General features: G+C 40.2%; 1 protein-coding gene across 5 annotated transcripts in view; it reads left to right on the top strand.

Annotated features, from left to right (window-relative positions):
- Nucleotides 1–10,935, top strand: part of LOC136421324 (rab11 family-interacting protein 2-like) — a 50,021-nt gene extending 39,086 nt beyond the window's left edge. For 3 of the 5 annotated variants that reach the window (XM_066408549.1, XM_066408548.1, XM_066408546.1), the window contains 6 exons: nucleotides 2,750–2,890; nucleotides 3,194–3,362; nucleotides 4,504–4,680; nucleotides 4,926–5,092; nucleotides 6,343–6,494; nucleotides 8,280–10,066. In XM_066408549.1, coding sequence (XP_066264646.1) covers nucleotides 2,750–2,890; nucleotides 3,194–3,362; nucleotides 4,504–4,680; nucleotides 4,926–5,092; nucleotides 6,343–6,494; nucleotides 8,280–8,334 — 861 coding nt within the window. In that variant the 3' untranslated portion in view covers nucleotides 8,335–10,066. Of the gene's footprint in view, nucleotides 1–2,749; nucleotides 2,891–3,193; nucleotides 3,363–4,503; nucleotides 4,681–4,925; nucleotides 5,093–6,342; nucleotides 6,495–8,279; nucleotides 10,067–10,772 lie in introns of those variants that run through there. The other 2 variants (XM_066408547.1, XM_066408550.1) reach the window with 2 other exon arrangements.
- Nucleotides 10,936–14,853: the final 3,918 nt, after the last annotated feature.

Here is a 14,853-nt window from a genome sequence, read left to right as displayed (position 1 = left end):
CCCTGAAGTCGACGTTTTTTTGCCACTAGTCGTCCTGGTCTCGTGGCAGGAGACCTATTACGCTATGCCATTCTCGCACGCCTGCTCCGAACCCTTTTATTAAATTCGGCGGCGTCAGGAAATTTCGTATTGGTGGAACGAAATATTCATGATCACGATGACGAGCGCCGAAGGCGCGACGAAAATTTTGAAAGCATGACCCTCTGAAACGCTATTTCCTGCATTCTGAGGGGGGATTTTGCTGAAGAGTAAGCTAAGTTTAATGACATCTCTATTTGAAAAAAAAAAGGTTTCAGCTTGATTTTTGAGGGGTCAACGCCCTCCTGACAATATTTTTCGACGGATGGCCGGCATGCGCCCGGGGAAAATTTTAAAATCTTGAACCGCGAAACGCTTAATTTCCTGAATTTTGAGGAGAAAACTTTGCTGGTAGAGTGAAAAATAGAAGTGTTTCAGCTTGAAATTTTGTGGGGAGCTGGGGACAGTAACCTCCGGCCGAGAACTTGACTGTGTAAATACAGGCTAGGGGGGCCCTACCGACATATTTTCGCCGGAGCCGTGTGCTCCCTTGAGAGAAATTTTGAAATCTTGACCCACTGAAATGCCTTTTCCTGCGTAACGAGGAATTACTCAATAACGCTTAACGTTGAATTCAGGATGACAAATAACGCTTAACGAGGAATTAAAACGACCAGTAACGCATCACGATTAATATACCGATAACGCTTAACGGTAAATTCAGGGCGGCCGGTAACGATTAACGGTGAATTAAAATCGCTCGTAACGCTTCACGAAAAAGGGCATGCAGACCCTCATACATGAATAGTTGTTGGGTGTTCTACAGGATGAAGTTAACAGTGCTAGGTAGAACATACATGAAGAGTTGTTGGGTGTTCTACAAGATGAAGTTAACAGTGCTAGGTAGAACATACATGAAGAGTCGTTGAGCGTTCTACAGGATGAAGTTAACAGTGCTAGATAGAACATACATGAAGAGTTGTTGAGTGTTCTACAAGATGAAGTTAACAGTGCTAGGTAGAACATACATGAAGAGTTGTTGAGTGTTCTACAAGATGAAGTTAACAGTGCTAAAGCCGGTGTTACAATTCATGCTAGCGTCGGACGCATTTGTAGATCGCCCGAAGCTTGCCGAATTTTGAAATTGCCAAAGCGTCGACCATATTTTTCCCTAAAAAGTTGGACGGGGCTCGGCCGACGTCTGACGAACATTCATGATTAAAAATCCCCCTTTGGATCGTACCGTTTCTTGGACATGGACGACTAACCTGGTAAAAAGCCAATATTTGGATCAACTGTGATTTCTAAGTTGTGGGAAATGTGTAGTAGTAGAGTTGATGGGTACAGTGAAAATAATAACAAGAATTTTGTGATAGACCAACTCAAATGCTACCACAGGAACCACAGAATCAACAAACTCGTCTACTTAACGTAAATGCTATCATGATTCTTACCAAACGGAAATCGACCGAAGCTCGGGCGAACGCCATTTGAGCTTCGGCCGACCGTTGATAAACCTATCGACCCCCTGCTGACGCCTGGGCAAGCTTTGACAGACAAACATAGATTTGTAATGACTTTGGACTTTGAACTAGTCATTTTGTGGAAAAAAATTCAGACAGTCTAGTGTTATTTTAGCCTCAGTTGATGAATATATAACTTGACACATCCAAACCAATAGCAAAAAAGAAACAGGAAGTATTGTCCTTGGTGTCCACTTTTTCTTTACCATCGATTTTTTTTCAATGCAGATGTAACTTTGCAATTGAATTGTCTTTCATTAGAAAAGTTTGGCAGCATTCTTTGACAAGTTGATACAGTATTCTTTTGTTATAAACCAAACTGTTACGTTTTATGTATAAACAAGAAGGAGTTTGGCCGGAGCCCGTCCAAGCTCCCATCAACACCAGGCACTACTCTTGCCTGTGACTCTCGCCCAAAGCATGCCTTACTTTTCATAAGTCGGACGAAACACTGACAAGGGTTGTCCAATTATTGTAAGAAGCCCGAGGCCAAAGAGTTCGGGCGACCTCCGACCGACCGAAAATCGGGTCTAAAATTGTTGGATTGCCACCTGACTATTGACCGAGTGTTGGTTGTTGCTCGGGTGAGCTACGGGCAATCTGTTGACGAGCTCTCCGCGCTCAAAATTGCCGCCGAGGCCTCGCTGAAAATACTCATTTGGAGCTCACCGACATGTTGGCCGAGCTGAATTTTTTATTTGTGACGGGGGCTTCAGTAGAACATACATGAAGAGTTGTTGGGTGTTCTATAGGATGAAGTGCCAGTGCCAAGTAGAACACACATGAAGAGTTGTTGGATGTTCTACAGGATGAAGTTAACAGTGCTAGGTAGAACATACATGAAGAATTGTTGGCTGGTCTATAGGATGAAGTGCCAGTGCTAAGTAGAACACACATGAAGAGTTGTTGGGTGTTCTACAGGATGAAGTTAACAGTGCTAGGTAGAACATACATGAAGAATTGTTGGCTGTTCTATAGGATGAAGTGCCAGTGCTAAGTAGAACACACATGAAGAGTTGTTGGGTGTTCTACAGGATGAAGTTAACAGTGCTAGGTAGAACATACATGAAGAATTGTTGGCTGTTCTATAGGATGAAGTGCCAGTGCTAAGTAGAACACACATGAAGAGTTGTGGGGTGTTCTACAGGATGAAGTTAACAGTGCTATGTATACAGAACATACATGAGCAGTTGTTGGGTGTTCTACAGGATGAGGTTGTGCAGTCCAGCTTGCCGTCTTCCCCAGCCATCTCTAGGGAAAGTCTGGCCAGTAATGAGAGTGAAGTGTTTGGGAGCAATAAGAAAACTGCCAAGTTCTCACTCAGGAATGCCAGCCTGGAGAAACTACAGGTTAGTCTTTTTCAAGAGAATGTCCAGAAAAGTATGTCTGATAGCATTGTGTCATCAGAGATGTGGGGACACTCTGCTGTAAAATTAAATATGCTCAGTGCCAAGCATGGTAGAAATACATGTAGCCATTACATATTAAAGAAGAACTTTGATGGTATTATATGCATTTTATTTTCATTGGCATTTGTAAATAATGAACACTTTTCAAACAAATTTATTTGAAGTAAATGTGTAATTCTATATTGAAATTTAACCCAATAAGACCATGAAGTAGTAGTATGTTTTATTACTCCTCTGGTCCAGACAAATTATCCAGGCAAGACAAAACATCACCGCACTTTCAGTCTGGGACCACTGTCTGCAAGACTCCTCCACAGAGACAGAGCTGGGTCCAGCCCTACCCTGCAGAGAGAGAGGCACATGTCCTCACCTGAAGCAATCCAAACAAAACAACTAGCAGAGGACTACCTGGGTAACACAAGTCTTTCTCTTCCCTTTGTAACAACACACTGGTAGAGATAATGTTTCAGTCTTTGTTGACCGATTTTTCTAAATATAGCACATTTTTGCCGCGTATCTGCTTGGGATCCCGTATCCACCGTGCCCCTGTGTCCGCCGTGCCCCTGTGTCCGCTGTAGACCTGTGTCCGCTGTTGGGGAAGGACTGCGTTTTGTCGGTTCCAGCAAAGGCAATTAATGTATCCGCGAGAAGTAATTCACACTACTGGGAGAAGTGATTCACACTACCGCAAGAAGCAATTCAAATGTTACGTTGCACAAAGCCCATGTGAAGTGACGCATGCTTCCTTGCAAGTGATTATCATGTTGTCTTCAAAGTCGTGTTACAAATTGTCTCAAATGTGGCTTGATGTTTCTTTCTATTGCTCATATCTTCTGTGGATTCAGCCGTCGTAGCTAAGAGATCTTATAATAAGAGTGTGTCTTTTACGACAACGAAGACAACAAAGGGTCAGGGGTTCGATTATGATTGGCCATTGTCTTAAGCGCAGCGAAAGTATTACAGCTTTCTCACGCTTTTGTGAGACATGTTTGAGCCACGTTTCCTTGCACGAAAAGCACAAAGAATGCGAAAGGTTTGTTCATTTAGGTGTCCATCTGTCCTTTTTTTAAAAGACATCCCGGCAACCGTTAGAACGTTGTCGCTGCTCAAAGGGGCGTGAAGATTTCCCTGCGCTGGCCGTGTTTATTACGGGAAGTTCGCACATCCATGGCAATGGTGATAAGTGTTTTTTGATGGGCCTTTGCTGGAACCGACAAAACGCAGTCCTTCCCCAACAGCGGACACAGGTCTACAGCGGACACAGGGGCACGGCGGATACGGGATCCCAAGCAGATACGCTTTGCACTGTAATGTCCACCAAAACTCAAATCATTGTGATAATTTCTTACCAGGTGAAAAAAGTCTTTTAAAGCTAGAAAAAACTCGTCCTTTTGGAGCTAGAAAAGCTCGCCCTCTTGAAGCTAGAAAAACTCACTCTTTTGAAGCTACAAAAATCCTCCCATTTGAAGCAAGAAAAACTCGCCCATTTAATTGATGTTAGAAAAACTCGCCTTATTCAACTCAAAGTACCATTTGTTTTTTGCATGTGTCAGTTGGAGGGAGCTGTAAACAGCTGTGTGTAAACGGGAAACATACTTACACAGTAGCTGATGATGATGACACCAGTAAGAAAACAGACAAGACGGCTGCTAACGGGGCCACCCACCCTCCCATGTCGCTACCTCTACACTATCCTGCAATAGGAAGAGTCAAGAGGACAAACCTAGATGGTATGAGTATGACTATCTGGAATTGCTCCTGCTGTAGAATACATGAAGGATGTCATATAGCTCCACATTAAATGTTATTGAGTTGCTTTAGATATTGTAGCACATCCAAGGCTGAAAGTTACTTTAAAGTGCTACAATTTATAAGTCAGACCAATGTTTGCCATACATTGCCATACAACGCTGTGTAGAAGGTAACAGTGTTGGTGGTAATGATACATTTTCAACTTTTTGCCCTCCTGTTCTAGCTTCCAAACGACACACCATCCACTCTGCCATGTTCCCTGTCAAACAGAAGGTGGAACACAAGACTAACTCTGCCCCAGGGTACTACCACACCAGCCATGGTGACCTTGGACACAAGAAGGTCAAATGTATACCCGAGGAGTCCACATGGGAAGACATGAGTAAGGAGGTGAGTACCTGACAAGTTTCACACTGGTTCTGAGGCCAGCTCTTAATATATATGACAAACTGCAGAAACTTTTTTACTAATATACAAGAATAGTTGATAAGACCAGTTACTTCTGGAAACATTCTGCTGCACTATAGATCTTACCTTTTGATGCGGTCATGAGCACGGCGGTGTGGCGATATCACAACACTCCTTCAGTTGTGGGTCAGCTGGTGTGTTCTAGGGATTTGTCTTAGGCCTTAAAACCTAGATTTTATGTGTGTATGTGTGTACTGTACTCTTAACGTGGTGTTTGAATGCGGGAGGGCGCTGCGAGATCATCGAGGCAGACATTGTTTTTTAGTCAAAATTATGACAAAAATTTGTACACGATGTATACAAATATTACAACGATAACAGAAAATGTAATTTTTGTAGGATCTTTCTGTCAATGAGAATTGAACCTGGTGGGGGTCATACTGTCTAAAATCACATAATTTTCCATCCATCTACGTAACACACTGTATTTGAACACCTCGACCTGGAAACATGTTGTGAGTGGAATCCTCTTCATGGCGACCACCTGTACCTGTCCATCGCGACCGTTTTTGCTCGGTCCCCCGGGTGGTTGCCTTGGGCAGATTTGACTGTAGTTCATTTGTCATAAACCATTATCATTAGCTGGACTAAACAAAGTAATGAATGTGTTAAACAATAGCTCAATTTTGCTATGAACCTAAAAAATGCTAAATTCTAAAATCAACATGAAAACAGAATCTCAGATGAAAATCTGTACTTTAGTGCACACAGTTTCAGGGTGTGAACAGGGTCAGGTGCAAGTTTTCACCCCAGCCTTCTGTTTTCATGTTGTTGTTTTTTGCTAAAATTTAAAAAAAAATCCGTCAACCAAGAAATTAAATTGGTGTGGCCTAAGACACTATTTCATATCTGTTTGATTGACCAAAGAGGACCCATATTCACAAATGCTCTACAATCTTTGTTAGTTGTATGGTCAATGTTTTAATTTGCTGGACTTTTGTTGTAATCATACATGTAAAACTAGGTTGAAAGGCATGTTATAATCATACGTATGTATGTATGTGTTGTGTTTTTATGAATCCAGGAAGAGTAGAGTAGATTATTCTAATCAGATGGATTTCTAGTGAAACATCCAAATATAACAGGCCTGAATTGGACGCTTGCAAGAAAGGCTTTCAGTTAATCCCTGGTGCCTTGTATTTCTATCCCTCCTTGTTGTTGTTATGTGTTAGGAGCTGCTAAGAGTTGTGAGAAGTCAGCATGACAAGCTGCAGAATGACAAGGCGTACATCCATGAACTGGAGGATTACATAGACGACCTGCTGGTGCGAGTCATGGAAACAACACCCCGCATCCTGCAGAACCCCTACAGGAAAGATGACAAGTGAGAAAAATACAAGCATTAAACAAATCCAACGTGCAGTTCCAACAATATTTGTCATGGCAAAGATCACAGATTCTATTATGAACTAGAATGGCAACATTTTCGGGAATATGCAGGATATTCCCCTCCCATTACCTACACCTAAAATATGACATCAAATATGACTGTAAGGGTATTATGAAGTTTCTGCATAAATTATGCAAACGAGGTCACATTAGCATAATTTATGGTGTGTCAGAGCGAACTCCTGCTCTGGGCACCAACTCATGGGCACTCCTGTGTCGGGCGACCCCGACAGACCTACATAGACCAACTTGCTGGGGATGTAGGGGTGGGGTCTGAAGATGTAGACCAACTAATGGCGGACTGTGACGCCAGGCATTAGCATAATTTATGGCCAGGTGTATTCACCTTTCCTAAAGGTACCTACAAGTCAAATATGACATCCGTAGCTTTTACGGTAAGGAAAATTCAAGTTTATGCATAAATTATGCAAACGAGGTCTCATTAGCATTATTTATGGCCAGGTTTTCTGACCTTTCCTAATGGTACCTACATCTCAGATATGACATTCATAGCTTTTACGGTAAGGAAAATACAAGTTTATGCATAAATTATGCAAATGAGGTCCTCATTAGCATAATTGATGGCCAGGTGTGTTCACCTTTCCTAAAAGTACCTACATCTCAAATATGACGTCTGCAGCTTTTACGGTAAGGCAAATACAAGTTTCTGCATAATTTATGCAAATGAGGTCCTCATTAGCATAATTAATGTCCAGGTGCTTTCACCTTTCCTAAAGGTACCTACATCTTCTAGATGACATCCGCAGCTTTTACGGTAAGGGAAATACAAGTTCATGCATAAATTATGCAAATGGGGTCCTCAGTAGCATAATTTATGCCCAGGTGTGTTCACCTTTCCTAAAGGTACCTACATCTCAAATATGACATCTGCAGCTTTTACGGTGAGGGAAATACAAGCTTGTGCATGAATTATGGAAATGAGGTCACATTAGCATAATTTTTGTCCAGGTGCATTCACCTTTCCTGAAGGTACCTACATCTCAAATATGACATCCGCAGCTTTTAAGGTAAGGGAAATACAGGTTTATGCATAAATTATGCAAATGAGGTCCTCATTGGCATAATTCATGGCCAGGTGTGTTCACCTTTCCTAAAGGTGCCTACATCTCAAATATGACATCTGCAGCTTTTATGGTAAGGGAAATACAAGTTTCTGCACAAATTATGCAAATTAGGTATTCATTAGCATAATTTATGTGCAGGTTTGTTCACCTTTCCTTAAGGTACCTACATCTCAAAGATGACATCCGCAGCTTTTACGGTAAGGGAAATACAAGTTTATGCATAGATTATGCAAATTAGGTCCTCATTAGCATGATTATTGTCAGGTGTATTCACCTTTCCTATAGGTACCTACATCTCAAATATAACATTTGTACCATGTAACATGGTTCTTATAACTTTCTGCAATACCATTAGTAGAGCTACTACTGCACATCTACTTGGTTTTTGGCAGAAGAAAGAAGAAGAAGAAGGGGAATATAATAGTGCTTAAACATGACTCCATCTAGATAGTCCACAAATTTTCACAATTTTTGTAAAAATGAAAAGAAGCCAATATAGCCCAGATGCTTGTTTTATATAAGTACCATATTTCTTGTAATAAACTGCACACTTTTAAAACTTTTCACATTGAAGGTGTCCCAGGCTGATATCAATGCGTACAAATGTAGTTTAAAACAGGTTCTCACCCCAATAGATCTGCAGTGGATCTCAAAGCAGCCTGGAAGCCATCAGCACACCCGACATGTTGAGGTTGGAGAGAGGCACAGTTGGACGTTAAAGTGCTATATATGCAAAGTTGACACTTCCTTGAACATGTTTGTTGTTGTGGATTTAGGAGTTGTTGCACAGGGGCAGATAGTTTGCAGGGTAGACTGCATATTTCCTGAAAGGCTGAAAAAAGTAGAACTGAATTGTCAAGTTGGCTCCATGATCGGGGTGCACAGTTTGTACTGGGTTATCCCCTGACCATTTCAGTGTGGTCTGCCACCTGTCCCGGACCAGGGGTTACTGGGCATTTCAATACAGCAGTGCACTTTTTTACAGAAAGTATGGTGTCAGAATCTTTGATCAGAAATCTCCAACATTACCCTTTTGAAGTGACTCCATACTGTAGGTTTTTCTGCAAACAAAATATTTACACAAAGTTCTAAAGCACAGTAGATAGATCAGATACATTTATTTGATACCCAGCCTACATGTAAGTAAATTTTAGTTCTGTGTTTCATTCTTCAGCTGGTGGACATTACTGAATACAGTATAACTTTGAACACAGTTTTGGCAGTGACATCTCATCACCATTCTTAACATGCACTTCCATTATGTCAACTATGTTCCAACCAGGAAATCCAAGATGCAACTTTAAGTGGAGAGAATTTGAGTTTCTGCATAAGTAATTCAAATTATGCCCTCATTAGCATGACGCAAATTCCGTTGTATTCACCTTTCCTAAAGCTGCTTATACCTCCAATATGACGTCCATAGCAGTTACCCTAAGGGAAATATGAACTATCTACATAGATTATGCAAATGATGTCATAACGCACAGTCCGTTGTATTCACCTTTCCTAAAGGTACCTACACCTCCAATAAGTATAAGTTTCTGCATTGATAGTGCCATTAATATAGCTGCCACCCTACATTTACATTTTTTTTTTTTGACAGAAGAAGAAAGAAAGAAGAAGGAGAACACACCAGCAAAAACAATATATTTCCCCTATACCCTATACAGGGCATAAAAGATATAGTAATATGCCTTATCGATAAATACACATCCTTTCTGAACAGTTGGTCATGCTCTCTTCCCATCCCTCAAGTCCAGGGCTGATGTGATGAAAGTTTCAGTTAGAAGTGCCAAACTGTTGATTAAACTTTAAAGCAGCTAAGGTGGTTAAAGCCATTCTGTGTAGACATAGTAAATCTACATGTAGATCTCAGGAAAATTACTGAAATGTTGCATATTAGAGTCAGTTAATGTTGCTATTACCTTTGGCAAGAACTGTATATTTGTGTGTGTGTGTGTGTGTGTTGTGGTGTAGTAAGTAGACAAGGTATTTAATTTGTTTCTCTGCCAAATTCCTGGAGTATTTACATTTTAGGTTTCACTGGGAAAATATGCTATATCTGTGTGTCAATGAAGAAACGATACTAGTATGTTTCATGGAATATGGAATATTTATTGTAGAGTTACTTTGAATTTATTGACTCTTTCAGTGTAAATACAATGTACCACTTATTGGTAGTAACTTGTGCTGGTGCTGTGTTACCAAAGTTTGGAAAACTACTACTGTCTTGTAGGTCCAGTTTGTTGCAGATTTTTAGTAGAAAATGTTTTGTGTTGTATCAGGTACCCTATTTTGTGAGGTTTACATGTATTTTGTGAAATGTTCATTGTTGCATGTAGATCAGTTGTTGTTTGTCAGTGTAGTGTATTTTGTTTTGAACAAATGTTACGTTTAAGTTATTAAAACTTCCTTAAGCAAATTGTGATTTCTTGTTTTACTCTTTTCAAGTCATTCTTTTTTTTTCATTTTGTTCATATTACATAGTACTCAGATGTCCTCACATTTGAGTCCACATTTATATTGTATGTTGTAGTACACACACACACATTCAGTCACTGAAGTGCCCTCTAGTGAACACTGGCAAAAGTGCATGTCTGTTTTGACCAAAGGGAGATTTCCATCTGCACATTATGGGCATTTGCTCCAGCTCAAGCTACAGATCACCAGATGCTGTCATCCATGAAATCAGATTTGTTGTGATGTATACATGTGTAATACTGTATGTAAATTGTTCCGACTGTCCATGGATGAATCTGTCCATCCCTGATCTCATTTGTATCAGGCATCGGCTAGCAGCGATGGCTTAAAATGATCTAGAAGTTGAATAAGTTGTACACAAATTTGTCAAAGTTTTTAAATCTTCCTTTTGTAAAGATTCAACGTAGAAGTCCACTGTTCAACGTACATGTAGAATTATTGCTCACTTTCTGTTCTTTCGACATGAACAAGACATGGTAACTTGTTATGAATGCACTGTCTTGTTATGGATTGAATTTTTGAAAATGTAGGGCCCACAATGAATTGAAGTTTATTTCCCAGTTTGGTGAGCTTGGTCTAAACACACTACTAGCTGTTTACATATCTAACTGCTGTATTTTCTCTCCCCCCCTGCTTCCTCTCTGAAGAAATGCCACTGCTGCAGCCAAGAGGAAAGGTTCAGGGCTGTGCAAGGTCATCTAATCCTGTCAAGGTCACATTCTGCTACTCACTCCATCTCTGCTGGCATATATACTGTATTCCAATCTATAGGATTATGTAGGAAAGGCTTCCATTGTTTAAGGAGATTATAAGGTCTGAGTCTGATACATGTATCTACAGCTCCTGAGTTTGGGCTATGGCCCTTTTCTCCTTCATTCTTCCCCATTGTGTAACTAATTAAATGTGTACACATAGTTACACTCTTACTGTAACAAAATATCATGCTCATTGGAGCAAATCATTATTTCAGCCAATTGCAGCGACTTTGTCCTAAACCTCATTGTTCCCGGAATATAACGTTATAGGACAATAAACTAAATGCTTGCTTGTTAGCCTGGGTACCATCCTCAGTTTTTGCTCACTCGAATGAATGCTCTCGACAGAGACAAAAACGTGGCAGCATGATTGGACCACAACATAGAAGTGTCATCCAACCAGGAAAGATGCAGCCCAGCACACACCACTTGACTGGGTTCAATTAACATAACCCATGGGCCAGCGGTTGGAATGTCTAGTCTTAGACTCAGTGTGGAGCATACTGTGCTAGTATGGGACAGCATAAAACTAACAAGGATGATAACAAGCAGGGTTGTTCAAACGCACGACTATTAAGATTTGACCATGTTCCATAATTTGTGTGAGAAAACCAGCTCATATTGTTTAGATGTAGGCCAGAAAACGTTGCTTTTGGGTGGAATATTACTTAAAACTACAACATACCGTTAAAGAAATGGGGTTTGATTTTGGCATTGTATAACTTGTTTTTAAGTTGTAACTGTTAGTAGCCATGTTTATCAGTAGCTCAATGACTTTCCTACAGAACATTTTGCACCAGAGATGCTGCAGCAGTACCAATATTATTGGAAGACAAGATGCTTGATGAATATATGTCAACATCCTGTGTGATGCTAGGGTAGTAATTAGTGTTTGTGCACTAGTCTTGTTTTCATTATTTAGTAAAATCTGTTCTGAATATTAAGCAATACCACATCACAACATTCATGTTGATCTTGTCTGTCGCAGCATCTCAAAAACACCAGCTGTTGCTAACACCTTGCACAAAATTCACAAAAGTCCTTCATAATCAAAATGTTCTGTTTTCTGTAGATTACCAACAGAGATACATTCATCCCTTAAAACTGTCCACTGTTATTGGTGGTCAATATGTTATGTGGTTGTCCATGGGATGAATGGCATTTGAACACAATCAGGTTGATAGCAGTATGAAAAATAAACTTTTCAGATGAGTCTGTGAATGTAGATCAGGGTTCTGCTCAGTATGTCAGCGGACGAACTTTTGCTTTGCTGCTCGTGACAGATTGAAAATTCTTGATGGTGAATGGGATTGTTATGATGTAGAAAGTGCACTATGAAATAAGATTTTTTCAGCAGTGGAAATATTATTTCATTTTATAGGAAGTTGGGATGACGGAAATACAGAAGAACTTTATTGCGCGACTATTGTAGCAGTTACAAAGTATGGCAACAACAGTAAACATAGAACAAGACATATATGTATGGAATAAAACTATTCACTACAACAAAATAACTCTTAGGTTTTACATTATACAAGTTGGGCTAATTTTGAGTATCATAATTCTTTTTTCTAATAACAAAGCAATCTTTTATATATTTGCCTATTTTAACACTGTATGAGCTGTTGCATTTAAATATATAGTCAAATCTATCTGTGGCATTGAGTGTCTTAACCCTTAAGCTGCCAGTCCCGACTTAACTAGGGATACAGAAATATGCCTTGTGTGCTGGACCCGGTTATAACCGGGATAGGGTATTCCCCAGAACAAAACAGCTTTGCGTGCGTGTAGCGCGCGAAGCCCGGAAGTTAGGGGAGTTAGCGCCGCCGGTCGTTTCGCGGGTTTCGTGAGGGAGGTCAGGGGTCAAACATTTTTGATTTTTACTTGGCTAAAAAACCTGGCAGCTTAAGGGTTAAAATCTGAAGTACTTGAATTGAGAGAGGTGAATAACTCATCGCGTAGAGCATCATATTTAGTGCATTCCATAATGAAGTGAAACTCATCTTCAATTCGATTCGGACAGAATGGGCAAAACATTTGGTCGGGAGCTGTATGTGGTTTAGAGCTGGGTAGATCCCTGATGCCATCAGTACACACTTGGGGAGTGTTGAAACCGGCAGTAGGTTGTAACTGCATTCTGTTACTTTCCAGTGTCATGGAATAAAAAGACCCTTTTTACACAACCAAGAGATCTGTCACCTTATTCAAGGCAATTCTGACTGGTTCACATATACATAGCAATGCAGTACAGGTGTCGCTGCTTAAACATAATAATGAGATGCATTCCCAAAATTGAAATGCAAAGTATTTACATATATTATGTACAATCACGGGATGACATCACTATGCGGTCCCAAACGTACAGAAGTGTAACACATACACAACTATCGATCAAAAAACAATACAAGGATTATCATCTATTTCTTAAGGATGTGGTCCCAAACGTGACTGAGTCTATATCCCCCCTCATCACGGTTCATGACGAGTGGATTTCCTGATCCATATAGCCTCCTTAATCCAATGTGTTAGTCTATTGTCCTCTCTGTCTATCCCCTTGGCCCCATCCCAGTCTATTGCACAGTTGTTTCTCATGATATGATGTGGTCCGTCACTGCTGATTCCCTTCCTTCTCAGCTCGAATCCTTCTTCTGTGCTCTGGTGTACCTTCCCACCTTGGTGCTCTCAGCCTCTTTCCTGTGTTCTTCCAGTCTGCAGCCAAATGTTCTCCCTGTCTCCCCTATGTATACCTTGTTGCAACTCATGCAAGGTATCTTGTATACACAGTCTGTCTTTACTGAGTCTTGTAGTTTGTCTTTAGGATGCACCAGTAGGTTTTTAGCATGGTTTTAGGCTTGACTGCTGTGGCAATGTTGTGTTTCTTAAAGATCCTCTTTAGTGGTTCTGTGATACCTTTGATGTAAGGTAAGGTCACCCTGACTGGACTTTCAAGAAAGTCGAATATCAGACCAACAAAACCAAGCAGAAGAAAGATAGAAAGAAAGGAGAGGAAACGTCTGAAGGAAGGGTGACCTTACCTTACATTTTGTACATCAAAGGTATCACAGAACCTGACTAGAGAGGATTTTCAATAAACACAACATTGCCACAGCAGTCAAGCCCATTGTTTTTTGATTGATAGTTGTGTATGTGTTACACTTCTGTACGTTTGGGACCTCATAGTGATGTCATCCCCTGTGATTGTACATTATGTATTACATACTTTGTGTTTGGGATTGCATCTCATTATTATGTATAAGCAACAACACCTGTGCTGCATTGCTATGTGAACCAGTCAGATGACAGATGGTCACCGAAACGTTGGTGGAATAATTCTCTTGGTTGTGTAAAAAAGTCTTTTTTGACTTACCAACCTGATGAAACTATTCACGGTTTCCAGTGTCATGTTTCCCACAGTGTGCATGTACATATAGGTGTAGGTTTGTAAGGCAGCGACAGTCAGTTTTTGTTGTTTTCTGTCAGGCCACACTGACTTGATTTTATTGGAGACGTCCTATGGATGCCTCAAAACTGATGCAGTGTGTATGCGGGGAAAAAGCAAGATGAGTTGTTTTGTTTCAGAAGATGGCGCTATATGCTGACTTCTATACAGCACATTTTTTTAATGATTTATGTTGTCTCAGATCTTTGCCTGTAGCTTCGAGGGGATATTATTTCTTTTTTTTCAAAGGTGAAATCATCCATAAAATCGTGTCACTGTGGCCTTGAAGTCAACATTCACATTTCCATTATCCAAGTTGCTGTTGTTGATGACGAAGAAGAATTGAAGACCATCACAATAATTGTATGTTACTTCATTGTTGGGTTTGTCTGCTAAGATGTTTGTTAAATATGTAACCAAACTAAAATAGATGGATTCATAGTCTTTGATTCTAACATCATTTACCAAGGTGTTAGAAGGGTCTATCTAAATTTATATATACCGGTATTATTATTATATAAAAATTAAATACCC

Source organism: Branchiostoma lanceolatum, chromosome 16 (assembly GCF_035083965.1).
Source record: "Branchiostoma lanceolatum isolate klBraLanc5 chromosome 16, klBraLanc5.hap2, whole genome shotgun sequence".
Taxonomy (NCBI): domain Eukaryota; kingdom Metazoa; phylum Chordata; class Leptocardii; order Amphioxiformes; family Branchiostomatidae; genus Branchiostoma; species Branchiostoma lanceolatum.
This window is presented reverse-complemented; position numbering and strand designations above follow the sequence as displayed.